The sequence below is a fragment of the Amblyomma maculatum genome, chromosome 11 (genome assembly GCF_055883805.1).
Source record: "Amblyomma maculatum isolate TAMU_Amacu chromosome 11, ASM5588380v1, whole genome shotgun sequence".
Lineage (NCBI taxonomy): Eukaryota > Metazoa > Arthropoda > Arachnida > Ixodida > Ixodidae > Amblyomma > Amblyomma maculatum.
The window spans coordinates 64739648-64759224 of record NC_139354.1 but is presented as its reverse complement, the minus strand read 5'-3'; the positions used below and the strand labels follow the sequence as shown (position 1 = coordinate 64759224).

The 19577-nt window shown below is 41.1% G+C and overlaps 1 protein-coding gene across 1 annotated transcript in view; it reads left to right on the top strand.

The window, feature by feature from the left end:
* The window catches only part of LOC146173988 (venom metalloproteinase antarease-like TtrivMP_A), a 44438-nt gene that overhangs the window by 9588 nt on the left and 15273 nt on the right, over positions 1-19577 (top strand). The window contains exons 4-10 of the mRNA XM_084585313.1: positions 1777-1924; positions 4030-4190; positions 10538-10609; positions 10687-10814; positions 10899-10951; positions 12684-12792; positions 18111-18278. Coding sequence (XP_084441439.1) covers positions 1777-1924; positions 4030-4190; positions 10538-10609; positions 10687-10814; positions 10899-10951; positions 12684-12792; positions 18111-18278 — 839 coding nt within the window. The remainder of the gene's footprint in view (positions 1-1776; positions 1925-4029; positions 4191-10537; positions 10610-10686; positions 10815-10898; positions 10952-12683; positions 12793-18110; positions 18279-19577) is intronic.

Sequence of the window (19577 nt, the reverse complement as noted above, 5' to 3'; positions counted from 1 at the left end):
CTTTGCGTAAGGTTGAGATTATGACGCAATGACAAGGCGCCGATCATAGGCTGGTTAAACTATTTGTCCAGTCGAAGTTTACTAGATAGCCACAAATAATTGCACATTAACTTTGCTCGCACGAAATCACTCCCGATTCCTTCAGCTTGCGATTTTGGACAAAGTTGTGGTGACTAACGTGTACGCGAGTTAAATGGGGCCAGTTCGCCAGTTTTTAAGGGTTTGTGATGCGTTAGGTGATCTGCGGTATTTGTTTCCGATACTTGCATCCAAAGTCACCTTGACGCATTTCCTTGGCTTGCAATCTGATTTTATAAAAGCTACTCTCAGTGGAAAGCTTAATGAAGTCCAAAAAAGGACGGTGTAGTCTCTTGCGGTTGGACTCTGCACAAATGATATCCTAGCCGGCCTTAATGAAAAAAAAAAAAAAAAAAGAAACTGGTTCAAAATAATCGGACGCTGATAGTGGTGCCTTTGGTCTTCTAACGAAAGTTTTCCAGAACGTATTGATCGTTAGGAACATTGTGAAGAACCACACTGTTTATATGTTCATAATGCTTAAGCTTTCGGCAGATATTTTATTTCTCGCTGTAAGACTTTTCGTTTGAACTGGTTAAGTGGCCATGCAATTCAAGATAGCAGCTTATGACCGCCTTTACTCTGAGGGCCGTACTGGGTACCTCTCGATAACACGCGCCATTGATTTTGATAAACGACCACACACACCAGAAAATAGTAAGAATGAGGCTTTCTATTTTTACCATCAAGAATCTGATCTCCTTGAGTAGCCATGTCTGTTTATTTCAGGAGTTTTATTACACTCCACATCAGCTTAAGCTTATCCGCGTTCATTGAGAAGTGCAAATCTCTAATGTTTACGTTATTTATCATTTCAACCGAATTATGACTACTTCATAGAAAACTACTGAAGTAGTCATAATTCGGTTGAAACGCCCTCTACACCTGGCGCCTAGCCGAGTGTCCTCCAGGACCCCTACTGTGGGAAATAAAGTTTTACCAAACCAAAATAGAAAACTACTGTAAAAGGGTTTCCACATGCGATAACTAGAACCTCCGCGTTGTAATAAAGCTGCTTTTTTTTTAATTGGTTCACAGGAAGGGAAAGGCGCAGTATTTGTCACACTTGCTCTGTGGACACCTGAACCGCGCCGTAAGGGAAGGGATGAAGGTGGGAGAGAAAAGGGAAAGAGCAAAAGGGAGCCGTAGTGGAGGGCTGCAGAGTAATGTCGACCACCTGGGGATCTTTAACGTGCGCTGACATCGCACAGCACACGGATGCCACTTCGTTATGGTTTCTTTTCTTCATAAGATGACTAATTATGCATGTACGTTCTGGCAACACCTCAACGTCAACAGCATCGTACACAGCTTTATTCAAGAAAAACAAGCTATATGTACCAGCAGAACAAAATAATCTCTATATTTTAAAGAATCTTATTTTATTGTTGATGGAGCAGTGGAAGCTTTGATTTGTTCTCCTGTTGCTGAAAACCTTCTTTGCTTTAAAATTGTGCAGTATAATTTAGTGATTGCCACCTTATAAAAGCACATATTTATATTGACTCTTACATGGAGACCGTAATTTCGCTCCTGATACGTTAGCCCTTCGGGTACTGCACTATGCGCGAATTTCTTGTGCAATATTTGATGAGCAGCTTTTGAGATTCATGGCACGTGTATCACTTTATATTGTTGCTACATCGTTCAGGAAAGCAAAACAATATTTTAATGTCAGAAAACCTTGTTTTTTTTCAGGAAGGGATTGTGGGCCCTAATCACCGGATTCAGCCACTGCTAACAGCGGAACGTTCGGAGTCGGGGCTCATACCGCATATGATACACGAGATTGAACGCAGTGAGATGAAAGACAAAGTTCTCACGCTCACTGAGCAAAACACGTTCGGTATGTTACATGCAAGATATGAGACTCTGTGGCTGCAGCTGTAGCCGCATACCTTATTTTACTCGGTACAGCGAATTAAGGCATGCTTTGAACTAACGTTTTTCTTGGCGCAACAAAGTCCCCAAATGAATTTTACTGGTTATAAGTCACACTTGTGCTGCTGACATGTGTCCAGTTTGATTTTGCACAGTTCTGCGGAATCTAGAGAACAGCAATGAGCAAATAAGAGAGAATAGTAACAGGAAGAAAGGTTACTTTTTGTCGTGCCTTAAAATAGCCTATTTATCCTAACAAATGCACACAAATAATGTGCCATGTGGAATTTATTAGAAGGCCCATTAGGTGCTGAACACTGATGCGATGCGAATGACTCACTTTTGTTTAATAACTCAAGTACGTGTTTCGCACGAGCTATCACTAGTAGAGTCACCACTTTGTTTTCAAGACAAGTCTAAACCTACCAAGGTTGTAAGAGTTGCAAATTCTCTAAAAATTCTCTAGAAGTTGCTCTAGAACTAAACTTCATAACCGCAAAAGTAGACGTCTATTGAAAGTAGAGATGACGCTAACTGGTGCCAATGCGAAGCAGATATCAGCCTTTTCTGCAGGCACAGATCCATGTTACTCGGAGGATAATTCTCAGACAAATATTCCTGATTTGATGACGTGTATCCCACAGCAATAACAATTAGGTTGACCTCGTGGCTCGGGATTAAATGCCGAGCTCAAAATACTTACAATGTGGATACGAAGAGGCATTTCTCTTGGAGTGCGGCAGCATGCTTCTGTTATCTTTAAATAGATTGCATATGAGTTTTCCTGGTGCGTGAACTAGGAGAGAAAAAGCGCTGGTGGCAGCCAACATGCTTTTGGAAAAGTTTTCTTCAAAAATGAGGAATTTTAACTAAACCGCAAACGAGCGTAAATAAATTATTCGTACTAACCTGTTGGAAGGATGCTTGCAAAACATTGATTTCGGGTCCAGGCCACTCAGACTGCAATTTTTTCTGTGTTGCGAACGACGCGCGAGAAAGGGCTCAACAGGGTTAGTCATTGCATATTGGTAGACTGAATGTGCACTGCGAGTAAATGTTAATCAAGGTTTTTACGCGATAGCGTACTGGGAAAATACGGTCGAAAAGCCCCACCTTCGCTGCACCGAAGAATCGTGATATCATGTGAAAATGAGTAGGAAAACCTGTCGAAAAAAGCTTACCTAATTTTGTAACAAAATCAGCACCAACCGTTCTTTGTGCACAGCTCTTCGTGTTGTCATGCCACTTCGCTTTCCACTGAGCCTCAATCTGTAAGTGAAATCGGTGGCTATAGGTGACAATAGGGATTCGATCGGACGACATATATACCTCTAATTGCATGCTGTGAATTGTGCGTGCAGTTGTTCACCAAGCATTCTTTAGCCTTGCTTTCCCTAGAAACAAAACTGAAAAAAACGTGAAAAAATCTTGGAATGAAAAAGCGGTGCTTAAGGCGCTATCGAGCCGTCTCTCTCTCTCTCTCTCTCTCTCTCTCTCTATATATATATATATATATATATATATATATATATATATATATATATATATATATATATATATATATATATATATATATATATATATATATATATATATATATATATATATATATATAGTTAAAATAGAGTGCCGTATTTTTAATGATATTGGACTAAAGAGACCAACTACACAGAATATCAGTAAGCAGGGGGCTAAGCTATTTCGACTCCTTAATTAAACTGAGTAACTCCTTATTGGAACCCTATGAAATTTAATTAGCACTCACGAACTTTGTGGCCATTAAATCACTGAAACTGTTTGATATTGTCACAAGAACGAGTTAGCATATATGAAGATTTATGACGTACAAGTATGTTCAGCCCTCCTCAGACCCTTGTTTCTCAAGGAGATAACTTTCTCCTTCAATGTCTTGCTCTTATTAAGTTTTTTTGTATCCTTATGCGAAAAAAGAATATCACTTGGACACCTTTCGCTTAGCATTAGGAACGTTTTGCGCGCATGTTTTACCGCAGGTTGAGTATTTGCGACAATGAAGAAAAAAAGAACAAACATCTGTATTCCATTTTTCAGATAAACGTTACCACTTAGCAGCAAGACAAGATTTGAGGCCTGCCCAACTTCCTCCGCAGGAGGTTACTGTTGAGATCTTTATTGTTGCAGATAAACCACATCACACGCACTTCAAAAAGGCGGAAGAATTTCTTGTATACTTCTGTGTAACGCTGAATTCGGTAAGTGCCACAATAAGCATCTTCTCTAATTAACGTGATGCACGGCATCTTTATTTGAGACTTTATTCGAGCTGCTCTTTTTGTTTTTATCTCGCGAACTTGCCAAAAGGTATTTTATAGAAAATCATGTAAAACCTTTTCTGCCCGAAACCGCAGAAAGGTCTTGCTCATAGTGTTTTCCGTTTGCCACATGGAGAAATTCTCCTCCCTCGTCACCGACAGCCCCACTTACTGGAGAAACTGTGTGCTCATGGGGTATTATCAGTAAGAAGATTATTTAGTTGATGTCCACTTTTTGGCAAAATCTGCACTTGACCTTTGACGAGCAATTGCTTATCGTGCCCGCTTGAAATGTGTCAGTAGCTGCAGTAATTATTTCTTTTCTTCGGCTATTACTGATAGCGCTGTTACGTGATACGGGAAAAGGATACAGGTACTTCACACGGAAGGTGACATATTAAGGGTGTCTAGCACGCCTGCGCTGCGCACTGTATAGACACGAAAAGCATTTTAATACCTCGTTATTATTTTGCTCGTCGTATAATAACTGACTATAAACAGAAGTTTTGGATCCTGTTTTTGAAAAATACTAGAGTTGATAATGGGAAAGTCAAGCAGGAAGAAGGGACTGTGTGGACGTATAGATGGCACGACAAAAATACTTTATTTTTTAAATGTGAATTCCACACTTCACATAAAAGGTGTCGATGGTTTTTCAGCACAAACACAATAAAATGTAGCCTGACATAAGGTCGGTCGTAGTAAACAAAATTCTGAGTTGCGAAAACATATACCGGTACCTTAAGGACTACGGCAAAATGTGCAAGTTTAGCTGTGATACTTTGTTTCTATTACTCTGCGAATGTGCTAATCTGTGCAGCACAACGCATTAAGCTACACTAGTGGGCGCAATTGCAGATGATTAGAAGCGCATGACGGCTAAGCATGCAATTCTCCGATAGTGCTTAATTGTGGCGTTCAGAACTCCAAATCATGTTTGACATTCGAGTAGAGCATGTAAACAAATCAGCGAAAAGCGTAATATTGTGACATATATGCCCTGCATCGTGAACGTTGAAGAAGACAACGATCAGCAACAGTGACACAAGAGAAGACAAAGTGGTAGCAACGTTTGGTGCTAGAACAATGTTGACGCTGCTGTGCTTCTGTGCTTTGTGTGCTGTGTCATCCTGGACTAACCTTCGTGCACTAACCTTGCCAAGTATCAATATATTCTGAAACCTGTTCCTGAGAACATGCATAACTGCCTATTAACTGCTTTCAGAACTAGAAACAAGCAATGACAGCTAAGCATACATATTGTACCACAGTGCCTATTTTACCGAGAAAGGAATTTAATATGCATCACTATTAGTGAAAATTCCTTGCTTTTATCAATGCTCGCGTATATGCTGCCAATGCTGATTATATATAAAATTTATATATCTCGATTGGTAAGTCGACACTTAGTAGAACGCGGAGCAAACTAGCGGAATAGGATCCCAGGCTTTCTTCGTCTGAAAATGCACTCGAACATCTGAGGTAATAACTCATCTGACCCACAGTCCGGTGGTGCCGTTTTATCCGGTATGGCTTCGAGAATCAGCCTTTAAGATATTTGCTTGTTTTTAATTGAACTTTATCGACGTTCCGGGAAATATAACAGTATTAAGGGAATTCTACTCCATGTGACTTTCTAAAGGCTATCTAAAGATTAAAAAATTCTTAAAAACGTATTAAATCTACGCTTTACACTCCTGAAGTATTCGAGCTACTGCATAATGCACTTTGCCATTTATTTGAAAATAAACTTACCGCTGAAGAAGAAAGAAGTGTGGTTTGGTTTGGTTTGTAGGGTTTAACGTCCCAAAGCGACTCAGGCTATGAGAGACGCCGTAGTGGATGGCTCCGGAAATTTCGACCTCCTGGGATTCTTTAACGGGCATTGACATCGCACAGCACACGGGCGGCTTGCTTTTCGCTTTCAAGTCGAGTTTTACAATGTCAATATTTATGAACCAGAAAAAAATTAAGAAATGCATCTCTATAACAGACGAAAACAACACGAGAACTTATTCATTATAGATAGTAGTAATATATAACTTAGGGAATTCTTACAACGTCCGTCTAATTTCAAGCCGTACCTTTTGATTGTTATGTGGCGTTATGCTCAGAGCTATATATACAAAGCGGGTATTTATGCGTGCGATACAAGAATGCTATCTTCAGGTTGTCAAGCAAGTACATCTAGTTAGTGCTTTACGCTTATGGGTATACCGGGTATTTCTTTAAAAGCCAAAAAAAAAAAAAAGTAACTGCCTTTCAGTTTATTTAGCCCTAGAGATATATTGGTAGCCGCGGATCACGGAGGACACGAGGCAAGAGGCAGAATGCTGAATTACTTCGCTAATCAAATAAATAGGTTAGATAACTTTAAAAATATTTATGTTAGGAGGCCTGTTGCATTTTCAGATAAAATAAAAAATTGCACCGCGAATTACAAGACTCCCTGTTGTTACCCTGATAGGCGGCTCCATATCGTAAAACACCACCCATGGGTGTGTCCGCCGTATATCGCTGCGCCTTGCGTCTTTGAGGCCGGATTACAAGCGGAAAGACTGCGCACATTTGACACCGATATGACGGTTAGCAACGAGGCAGCCGTCGAAGCAAGCGAAATCGACAACGAACTGCCACGTGTCTGTCAGGCTCTCGAGTGTCGGGCGATAGAGATGAAAGCTCTGGGTGGGGAGTGACGTACGTTACACAATCGGCCCAGAGCTGTGTTGCGGTGTGAAGCCGCCTATCACGATGACATTTGTGACCCTGGTAACATCAGTTGTAATTTTTTAAGAAATTTGTTTTCTCGACTATACTATTTGGAGCAGGAGCTGCAATTTTAAAAATTGAACATACGCCTAAAGAAAAATTTTAAATGTTTAACAACCAGTTCAGTGAATTAGTGAACTAACTCAAGTGTCTTTGCCTAACCTCGTCTACGCCGTAGCGCCAATTATACCGTTATAGCTAAAATAAATCAGGTGAGTTACCTTTTGTTTTAATATTTCGGATTATCCTCAAAACACAGGATAAGCAGCAGGACAAATTTAACATTAGCTATCGATGGCCAGAAGCCACTAAGTCATGCTATATTTAGGGGGCAAAGTGTCAGGCCTGCTAATATAACGCTGGTAATGACCGCTTTGTTTCGGCAAATACTTGCAGAACTTCAGCACAGTGAGCTCAGGAAGGGTTGGCTGCATGCAAGGCCTACTAAATTGTCGTCCCCGATACAGCGGCGAGTGCAACATAAAACTGGTCAAACATATATACTTCAACTCTTCGGACTCAAAAACAATGAATACATCTAATTATTTTACCAGACTATTCTCTACACTGGAAAAGAATAAACAAACTCTCGTAACGAGAATATGTGTTCCCGGTTTCTACCCCCTACTTCAGAATATTTACGCCTTGCGGTTTTTTTAAAGTGGGAAAAAAGGACTTATAACTTACCGTTATCGCTTAAGAGGAAAGTATACAACAGTTTCATCTTGCCTGTACTCACCTATGGGGCTGAAACGTGGAGGATAACCAAGAGGGTTCTGCTTAGGTTGAGGACAACCCAGAGGGCTATGGAACGAAAAATGGTAGGGGTAACATTAAGAGATAGAAAGCGCGCAGAGTTGGTCAGAGAAATAACTCAAGTTACCGACATCCTAGTGGACATCAAGAAGAAGAAATGGACATGGGTAGGACATGTTGTGCGAAGAGAGGATAACCGATGGTCGCAGAGGGTAACAAACTGGATTCCAAGAGAAGGAAAGCGTAGCAGGGGGCGGCAGAAAGTTAGGTGGGCGGATGAGGTTAAGAAGTTCGTAGTGGTCGAGTGGATGCAGCTAGCACAGAACCGGGTTAATTGGAGAAATATGGGAGGGGCCTTCGCCCTGCAGTGGGTATAGTCAGGCTGAGGATGATGATTATTTGTGGCGATCTAGAAGATATGGATATATCGAGGATAATTTAACCGCCATGCTGGCTGAAAAACGCGCAACAAAAGTAGTTTCAACGCTTTGTTTTAAAAGGTCTTTAATGAATGTGTCTGTACGCAATAATCATAAAATCATTCGTATACCGCGCTAAATGTTCTCTTGAAGAAATAGCTGTCATGATCTTCGGCACATTTTTATTGGTAAGCTTCCCTGCAATACACTTTTCGATTTTTTTGCCCTGTACTATTTATAAGCAGCGCCGTGAAGAAATGGGTATGTTTAAACTGTGCTATTCCCTCTTCTTCGAAGAGACATTGTATAGATATTTTTGACGAGATCACCGAGAACGTACGCTCTCTTTGACGCTCTACTCATTTCCTCCTCAAATATCTGACAAAATATTCTTTCTTAACTTCACGGTGCTTCTTGACTACCTTTATCTGCTGATAAAAATCTCACTTTCTGAAGCATACAGAACAGAAAGGAGACATCATATTCATGGCCTTCAGTGCACGTAAACGTTTGCTACCTTTCCATTATATTAGGAACCTACGCCGCAAATCCATCTCACATGAAGTAACTCTGATCGAATAACAAAATAACAGCTTGAGGGGCAAGTTGGTGCTGCATAGTACCCAGAAATGTGGCACAACAAACACATTCACACACAAAAAGACACAACACAGGCACACACTACCAACTGTAATATGGATCTGAACACACACTTCCTCTTCACCACTCATCCTCTTCTGCTTTGTTGTGTCTCTGCGCATGCGATTGTGTTTGCTGCGCCACATTTCTGGGTACTCTGATCGAATATTTAGAGGAATCCCACGAGGTGGAGTAGGTTTCTAAATAACTAAATATTCCATCAACACCATTCACATTTCGAGTTATATATAAATTCGCTCTCGCTCTACCATCTCGTCTGCTAACTGTCCTGGTCAGATCGTTAGATCATTTGGTAGAGCGACTGCACCGAAAAGGCGGTGGTCCCGGGTTTGATCCCCGGACCAGGACGAATTTGTCTTTTAATAAGAAGTTTCTGAGAAAGCTGTATAGCTTTCCTTTGTAGCCGTATGGCTGCGCTTGGGTGGATGTCAATGAGTAATCACTCCGTTATTATCAAGTAGCTACACATTCAATCTTTTGTTAGTGTCATATAAGAAAAACCATTTCTTTACGCGCAGTGATACAGCTTGCATGCTCACAAATTTAAGATGTTTGCCTGTCTGGCTTCAATGATCTTACTTGGTAGCTGTTTCCTGTTTCTGTTAATGAATTGGTGTTCACTAAAATCTTGAGTAAATACATTTGGCTTGCACTGCACTCGCTATTAAAACATTTTCTTTTCCGTTTTCTACGCTTTTGGTGTGTTCACGTAAACTGTCATATAAGCATCTGGAGGCATCTTCCTGTCTTTTTAATACTGTTAGTACTTTTGAGAGCTACGGCATTCATCATGGATAATCTGCGCACCGAATCAGCTGCTCTGTACGTGGGCTCACTCGTTCATGATCAAACAGAAATAACGAAAGCCTTTCGACTTTTGAAGAACCACATATATACGTTTCTGGCAAAGCGGGGGGGGGGGGGGGGGGGGGGGGGGGCTGCAGTGCCGTTTGAAATAGAGTAAGTGGGATGGTGGGATGGATAAAAAGTAACTAATAAAAAATGCATAGTTTACTTTTAGCAATCTCGGAGCGCCACTAAGAATGGTCTCCGCTGCTGCCAGACGAAACAACAGAAGCAACGTCTGTTGGCGAGTAGGGCAAACCACACGAACTACTGGACACGCCTTACAAACTTCAGGGTGCCGCTGTCTCGACACCTATTCCGTACTTTATTTGCAATCCTGTGCATCTATTTCGTTAGCAGATTTTAGCGAATGTTGTGTTTTCTTCCGTTAACTGTCCTGACTCAGCTCCTACTGTGGGTTATACAGATGGCGTGCTATAGCTCACTGAGCCAACTGCTGACAAATCGGGGCTGATACAGGCACAAATTCGGCTGATGTAAGGCTACCATTAGTACTCCTTATTTTCCTTATTTACCCGCTTCTTCCTGAGTTTTTGAATTCGCACAGGCTTAACAGGAGCAGGCTCTGTTTTGCGGTTTGCTTTCGTGTTGGCCCCAAAATATGTTTTTCATCCTGTTGTCTTGTTAAATTGTTATCAAGAATAACGACTCAGATCATAAGCATGGCCATGCGGCTCTATTCATCTTAATTATAAACCTCGGGTAAATATGCACTTCTATGCGGATAATTTGATAGGTAGACAAATAATATCAACATCTTTAGAGCTCGCTGTACACCATTCGGATTTATTTCTTATTGCACTTGTTTTTCTGCAGGTAAACCTTCGGTTTCAAGAGATGAGTCATCCGAAAGTAAAGCTCATGCTTACAGGCGTTGAGCAGAATTGGGTACGTGTTACTATATCTGTCGTTTCTTAGTAACTATATGTTGTGTCCCTGCTAAATTCACTACTTCTCTTCCTCAGGATGAGACATTTCTACGCGGGGGTAGTAATTACACGCACGATTCCAAGACTCTCGGTGCATTCAAACTATATGCCATGTCGAAGAAAGAACAATTTGGAATCCCTGACGTCGTGTTCTTCGTCACTGGGTAATTGCATTTTGTGCAGTACATCCTAATGGCGGTAGGTTGCTTCCTGACAATGAATAATATATATTTATTATTTTATTGCAGACGTGATGTGGTGACTGATGCTGATGACGGGTCAATAAGTACGGACGGCTTAGGTACGTTATTATGGTCATGACTGCGTGACTGTAAGCATATAAACTATTCAGTCCTTCATAAAATTTGCCACTGGCAGAAGAGGCTTGTTAGAAGCCAAATTCTTAAATAGGTAGCTCTGATTGGCGAACGCGCAGCTTAGTCTCTGCAACATATCTCAACTTGTAATTAATTGTTGAGCTTACAAATTACACGTGTTATCAGTTTGTGGGACTAAAACATGGACGTCCTATATTAAGCCAGTATCTTATGCATTGGAGGACTCGTAAGTATTGTTAGCGTTAGCGAAGAAAGTGCTGAACAAGAAGGAAAATTGAAAAAAAAAAAAAAAACAGCTCGAAAGAAAGGAAGCACAAAGTGTTACGAAGGGATGTCAAATGCAGACTTGCATTAAGATATATTATAGGGACCTATTTTTTTTTTCAAGCAGTGTTTTATAAACTGTCCTTTTTGAAGTCCCTAAACTGAAGGTAGTAAAAGGCTTTTAAAAACTGTGTGTGTATTCATTAGTGGGAACAGTTGTTTCGATTAGCTGGTGCGCATAACGTTTTAAGGGTGAATAAAGATGTTCATTTGTTAGACGACTCGTCGAATGGCGCCAGCATTTAGACAAGTAAGTTATGCAGAAAACTGCATTCCACATTCTAATCACAAACTGTAATTTAAACTAAAATAAATGTCACAGGAATAACTACCTTGCGTGGCCCATGGGTAAACAGGGTACCTGCGTTTTATTATTTACTATATTTATGTATTGCACAAGTATCTTAAAAAAACTAAGGCTGTTATCATCGAATACGAGAAATGTTTCATTGCGCTAATGGTGCATATATATATATATATATATATTCTAAACAGAAAGGAGCAGAACATAAAAACAAGACCTTCGTTGCTGCGTAATGTTAGCACTTGCGCCCAGCAAAGGAAAGAACTCGGTAGGGTTAAGTGGAAGGCTTTTCCGAAAATTAACCGCATTTGCATTATTATACCATACAGTAAGTACACGGTGCTGTTCAGTCCACTGGAGTAGGAATGATGCAAGATATTTTGCAAAATATTTTGCGCAAACCACAAAACTATTCAATTTTATGAGTATAAAAGGTGGGAGTGATGCTGTGAGCAATCTGCCTCACTAAACCCAAATCAAGCTCTTATCATCAAATACTTGCCAAAATAAGATATATTAGTAATAAGAAGAAAATGCTGTAACAGTTATTTCAGCAGAGCTAAGTAATCTTAGGGAGAGAAACTGAATAGGGTAATATGTGAGGCAGAGTGATCTGAGAGTGCTTTAGAACAAAAAGGGATGAAATAACGAGGTCTGAGCTGAAAGTGAAAAACAAAGCGGGAAACATGAAATTATTCATTTGGAAAATGCATGAGAGGCGGTACTCTTGCGCTAATGGAATGAATGCTTTGAAAACGCTAGCATCGCAGGAGGTCGCAGAGAATAAGGTAGGTTAAACAAACGGTTGATTATGACGTTTTTTGACATAGAAAGTAATCGTTGATGGCACTGAAGGCGTTAATAGGGTTACACAAAACATCATTTATCCTGCCGGATAGCTAACAGGCCATTATTCATTGTAATGAGAAACATTGCGTAGGCACAGAAGATTATTGAACTGTTCTTGGCCGGTGGTAAAGCTTTCTTTTTCGCTACTGACTGTTTAGGTTATGTCGAAAAACCTATTTGAAAATGTTCCAATTATCGTACTGTCTCGTTTCGAGCAGGTATCGCCTACCTTGGCGGCCTCTGCACTGATGGTTACGTAGGTCTCGGCGAAGATAAACCCGGACTCTTCAATGGAATGTTCACAATGTCACATGAATTGGGGCATCTGTAAGACAGTATTTTGTTTCTACCTATTCCCGATTTCTCAATGAGTTCACTGAAATTACAAATATTGCGCCTACATGGGCGTGCATTTACCAATTATTACTAGTTTATACTAATATTAATTTGTTAGGAGCGATGGCGCAGAAGCGGACTGCAGGCTCAGCCTTAAGGTATAGGGCCTAAATAATGATATAACGTCATTGTCCACAGGATAAAAAATTCACTTGTACGTCTAAATTGAACTCCATACTAAGTTCAGGGAGACGGGTTGAAATCGATGAACACAGCCATAAACGCAATCCCTTACCGGAGCAGGATTTCACAACCTTGGTACAGTAATTGGCTATGACCTCCTTATAAATACCCAATAAATACCGGTCCTCAGTTCAAAGCCCATGTGAAGCATCTGATCACGCTTGCGATCAGACCGATGGCGCAGACGAGGGTTCTAAGAATATCTTGCTTCGTAGAGGCCGCCATTGGCCTCTGAGCCTATGTACGTTCAATGTCGAGAACCTTTACTGAGGTTGTGTAGCAGTGCTGCTCTAATAACGTGCGAGAATTAAATGGGAGATTAAATGATTTACTGAGGCGTAGACGACCAACGATGTATGTACTAAAGGGCTAGGAAGCCCCCGTGCTATTTTACTTTAGCGTACACACCAGATATAAACGTAGGATTAGTGCTGATTAAGCATATAGCATGCAGCATAGATAAATCCATATAACTAGAAATAGGGTGGAAGGTATAGTAATGATGTCAAGGGGATCAAAGTCAAGGTCGGTGAAAACTGAAAATGTTACAGTTCTACACGGCTCATTTAGTGATGGTGACAAAGTAGTCGAAATATTTTATTGAGATGTATAATAGGCTATAAACGAAATAACATATTTGCGCAAACTTGACCAATCCTTATATAACCTGGGAAAGCTACTTTAACGTAGATTACCTTTATAGACGGCAGATGTAAATGACATCGCTGTCTTTTCGCTACCACCTTCCGCAAGCCGCACATGAGGAGTATTTTGATGCTTATTGCCCAAGTAGTCCGGAGGAAATACAACGTGCCGCTCATAAACGCCGTACGAATGTGATCACGTGACTCAGAGGCACGCTGTCTAACTAAGGGTCCACGAGTCCTGGAGGGCCGAACTGTGTTCTCAGCACACCACTGCCAACTCAGCAAACCCACCATTGGCGTTGCCTTCTATTTTGACGGTGCTGAAAACGGTGAGCTAGTTAGACCTTGTGGATGTGCTTTCGCACTAAACTCAGTACACAATCTTGATGGGTGTCTTCAATACTAAGGTAGGCAGGAATCGACCATGAGGTCAGGCAGTGAAACCTATAGCATAAGTTGTAGAAATTAAACACGTGTTTGACAAATACTAATATCAAGGAGAAATTTATTTCCCCTAACGTTTCGGGCCCCCTTCTGTGCATTCATCAGGAGTGACTGATATGGGAGCAGCCGCAGGAGGCATGGTCTTTGCTTTTGCATTGTCGAAATTTGAATTATTACATCGATGTCTGCGTAGAGTTGAATTTCTGTTCATCGCCACCACTGAGAGCCGGATGTTTCATGATTCAACGAGGCGCCTCTTGAGAGGAAAGGGTTCCATAGCAAGCACGCACGTACATAATCAGCTTCGAGGAGTTGTCCGTAGTTGCCGTGGAACCCAATGCATCCAATAGGCAGCAGTTTGAGTATAAGTACATTCGGCTTGCAGCGGGAACAGACTGGGAAAGCAACACTCCACACACAACAATGAGCTCCACCCCGTATAAAGGAAAAGCGAAGACTGCTGTCTGCTGCTCGTTCGCACATCAGTCGCCCCATGATGAAGATGTTGGTGCCTAAACTTTGGGGGTGAAGACAGTCTTTGTTTGGAGTTCGTATCTCTCTAACATTTGTTTAAAAAACGCAGGCGAAGCGAATTTCTTCCAGCACAAAAATGATCTCGCTTTTTAAATAGCTGCCGATTTTACTTGTAGAGGTTTGCGAACGAAAAAGCTAATGAATCATGCATACCTCAATCAAGAAACAAAAAAAAAATACTGAATAGTAACTCGCACAGGCAGGGAAAGGCAGACTGGTTTGAATATGCGCTCTTACCATGGGTTTGTGCAGAATGGAGGTAAATAGCAAGACGCGAATAAATTATTATAATATGGCAATGTCTCGTATTGGTAAAAGTTCGAAGAAGAACCGGAAGAGTCCAGTAACGAAGAAGTCCCTCAATGAGGTAGTGGCCAGAAAGGATTTTGAGGAATTGAGTACTTCGCTAGAGAACAGCTATTCAGCTTGAGGTAACAGCACGGAACATGGACGGGAGCACACGATTAGAAGACGACACAACGAGCGCTGACTTTCAACAACAAACCACGCTGTGTGCAAGAGAAGGTTATGCGGCACGTTGATTTATTTATTTATCTATTATTACGTTTTTTTGTTTGTTTTCTTGTTTTTTATTATAACTATGCTGAGATGAGCAAGTCACTTGTACGTGATGTGTGGCGTAAGGATATAAGAAGTTGAGGGTTTCCCCAAAATAAACGTTGTTGAAAGTCAGCGCTCGTTGTGTCTTCTTCTAATCTTGTGCTCCCGTCCACGTTCGGCGCGGTTATCTCAAGATGCATAACCAACATGCCCAAGCTGCTATTCTAGCTATTCAGCTTTGAAGGGGTAGGGCGACATAAGTGGAGACGCATTGAATTATGACTTCACAGGCCACTGACTGCGCAGTAAATTTGGCAGTAAGAGGTTTATGACACCGATAAACTCTCTAAGCAGACCAAAGATCTGAATTAGTCTAATGTATGAAAACCTCAAGCCTGAAGCTTTGAACAAAACTGACAGGTATCAAAGCTAATCAATGAGCGAAGAATGTGCAATATTGACATAAATGAGCACGCTGGTAAACCAAACGCTAGTATAACTTCTAGTAGAACCTAGTAGAAGGAATGCTGGTCAACCAAAATGAATAAGGAGAAGATAGTGTAGAGGAAACATTATGGGGGGCACTTAAACTCTTCATTGAGTACGGAGCGATAGCATATAGGCGAACAAATGACACACGATGACTCGCTTTAATCGAGCAGAATGAATGTGCCTGCATATAGTCTAGGAGTAGATTGTCTCTCTTGGCATCCAAGAGCACTAGAAGGTTGATTCTTATTGCACCTTGCCACCTCAAAGGAGCAATCAGAGATGGCAGCTCCTCCCAACGTCTTGATCGTATGGTCTTGTTAAATCACGCAAAGCACTGAATTATCAGGGCTTGGCCATTTCAGACGCCAGCTACCACCTTCCAGTTATATTCCCGTGATGTCTCACGACGCCAACGGCGAAACCAACGTTGGATTTTTCAGTAGCGATACTTTTAAGGTTATCGTGTTAAACATACAAATGTGTTAGGAGACAGGGGGTTAATATCAGCAATAATGTAGGTACCATAGTAAATGCAGCCCTGTACTTCTACACTATTCTATAAAGTTGCCTAAGTAATCAGTGTGATAATAAAAATAGAAGTTGTGCTTTGGATTACATTTCATCGGTTGCAAAGTCGTATGGAAAGCCTTAAGAGGATAGAAAGGTGTAAATCAGTTAGGCAGCTGTAATGTACAGCTTATGGGTGATCTATAAACAAAAACAAATATCCTAATTTTTGAAATGCCAACGCTTTCTTATTCATGCATATCTACGGGACAAAATAAACTTTTTTAAAGCTGAAAGAGCATGTTTACCTAGCTTCCGTAAGGATCGTTAGATATGCTCCCTTTATACCCTACCCTTACAATTCGGACAAGTTATGCAAAACTTTATGGACATTTTTTAACACATTGAACAGCTACGCGATAGCAATCGAGGTATCTGCACATCTTCCCTCAGCAGAATTTTTATTTTTGGTAATATTTTTATAATGTAAAACGCACTGGTCTTTTGCACTAGTCAGACATTTGTCGTGAGCGCCAGGTGAACTTTACCCAGATAATTTTGTTACTCAAGGGAAGCTTAGTGGCTTTTATGAGAATATAAATAAACGCGTCTTACAGTATTACAGACTTGAATTCACAATTGTTAATTAATGGGTTCTATCAAATTTATGCGCCGGTCTTAATTGCCCATGAGCATAGACAACCTTATTGAGGAAGATTTTGGTAGGTATCGAAGCGTTGATGATTTCTATTCACATTATCTTAAAAAGTATCTTAGAATATTCCATGGTAGCCTCACAATTATTTTGAAACTCAGCCCATCAGTTTACTGTATCTATTTCAGCTATCGCAGCATGCTCAAGAAAAAGTTAAAATCCATTTCCTTGCCGTCCTCCGTGGTGGTGCAGTGGTAAGAGCGCTCGATGCTGTGCCCAACGATGTGGACCGAATCCCGGCAGTGGAGGTCACTTTCAATAAAGAATAAAAGCAAGGCGCCCGTGTACAGTGCAATATTCAGTGCATGTTAAACAACTCCAGGTGGTAGAAATTTCCGGAGCCCCCCACTGCAACTTGTCTCATACCTTGAGTAGTTTTGGAACGTTAAACCCCATAAACCAAACTAATGTGCGCCCTGAATCAGAAGCTGAGAGCATTGCTAGCAACTAATGCAATAATATGTCTTATCCCGAGGCGACCCTTAGTCCTGAACTTGAATACCTCGTATTTTCGCCTCAGACCCAGGGTATAAAGGCACCTGCTGCCATTTTCGCAGCCTGAAAGCTACAAAATGACTTTCGTAGGCATTTATTGAAGAAATTTATGCTTAATATATCTGACCCATTTTATGATTTATAGAACTGTTTGTACTCCAACGAGGTAAAGTCTACGCACCATTAGTCGACACCGTGTGCCTCTGTAAAAAATTCCACAGACGTACCTTCGATTACGGTGTCTTGTCGAAATGGTGCACAGTATGCTGAGTGTTCCTTCCTGATTTTCAGTTTGCATAGCGCTGGCAAACATTAAGCTTAAAACAAAGTCAACAAAACTGTTTATCAGCCGCCATAGTAGTTAATTTTGCCACAAAAAGTTCGTATTATCAGGTTGTAGGATGACGATATAAAGCACATACACGGTTTCTCTGCCAGAAATATTCTCGGCAGCAGCCGAATCACGCGGAGTCCTGAGAATGTGCACTACGTGGTCACCTTGCAAGTGTAGGCGCTGGGCATGTTGCTCTTGAAGATAGTTTATCCTTCTCTATATCATTTGGAGGTAATGATTCAGGCATTTGGATTTGTTTTTCTAGAAGAACAGTTCGTTTACCCTCGACACAAAATCAAGTTTGTGTATTTTGTTTCTAAAATTTATTTCGAAATAGGTTGGGAGCTCAACATGACGGATCCAAGAAAATACCGCTGGTACCAGGATACCCGGGGGCTGAACTGTGCCCATGGGACAAAGGATATATGATGAGTTACCAAGACAAAGGACCCAACCACCAGAGGTTCTCTGAGTGCAGTCTCAGGCAAATGAGGCTCGTCATCTCGTAAGCCCCTTTCTTCAGGCCATTTCATTGTAGCGGAGTTTAACCGTGCATTGTTCTTTAAGAGCGAGTTGGCTTAACCAGTTTTAGACATTAAAAAACCTTAGAGTCAATGGAAAACGTCTGACATCTGACTAGCATAGATAACAGGCACCAAAATAGGCAAACAATAAGAGAGTTCATATGAGAGGTAAACAAGTCATTGCAGCTAAAACTTAGCTGCTAATACAGCATTCATAGCCTCAGGAAGCACCTCAAGCTATCAAGAATTGTGTCGTGGTCAGTGAGAGATATTACGTTTTCCGGTAGTTGATTCCGGTAACGAATGGCGACAAGTATCGGTGACTGAAATAAACACATTAATTAAATAGGAAATGTGTGCTAAATTTCCTTATCTTGTTAAATAACAGGTAGTGTAGCGGAGAGAGAGCAATGTCTCTAGCACGAATTGCAGGATATGTAAAAGTGGCTGATTTAATGTAATTTATTCGGGTGGGTTAAACTGAATACATTGCAAATTTGCGGAGAAAAAGTATAATTGCGCTAGTAGTCTCGATCGGCACAGAAAACACTGAAATACTAATTATTCATAATTGCGCCTCATTAAATTAATTATTCATTGCGCCTCATGCGTTTCGTTGGGGAAAGACGCGCTCAAAATAAAATAATGAAGAAATCAACATGGGTAGAAGTAGTGTGAGGTCTTTTAATTCCTTGAAACGTACCGCTCGAGCCTTGACTGGCCGGCATGCAGCGCCCCTTTACGGTCAGGAGACAATGCAGTGTGCAAAGCAGATGTGCACCAGGGAAACTTGTATCCCCCAGGACTGCCTTCTTCGGAGCTCTTCCCACAAGCATGAAATAGCCGCTGCCACTATAAGCATGGCTGGCAGCATTAGTTTCGTCCCTGAAGCAATGTGCGAAGAGCGCCAAGAGATAGGGTTCACAAATCTCTTAGTGCGCGTGCAGCCGTAAATGAGAAAGAAAGCGAGAAAAGCTGGATTTTCTGCAAATTCACTAAACATAATTGCGTTGCTGGAGCAACGCTATTATACTTGTAAACACGGCGAATTTGTAGTCCGAAACATGTTTTTGTGTCGTTGTGATTTGGCTGGAGCGCTCAACTTTCCGCTAATCGCCTAATCTAATGTATGTTCAAAAGCAGCGCAACAAGTGCTCGAAATAGCAAGGTATACATCTCGTTCTGACTCGAACTCCGGACTAGTATACAAATTACCCATTAAAACACGCTAGTTGATATCGTTGAGGAGAAAGACTTGTTCTCTGTTACTGTTTCAAATC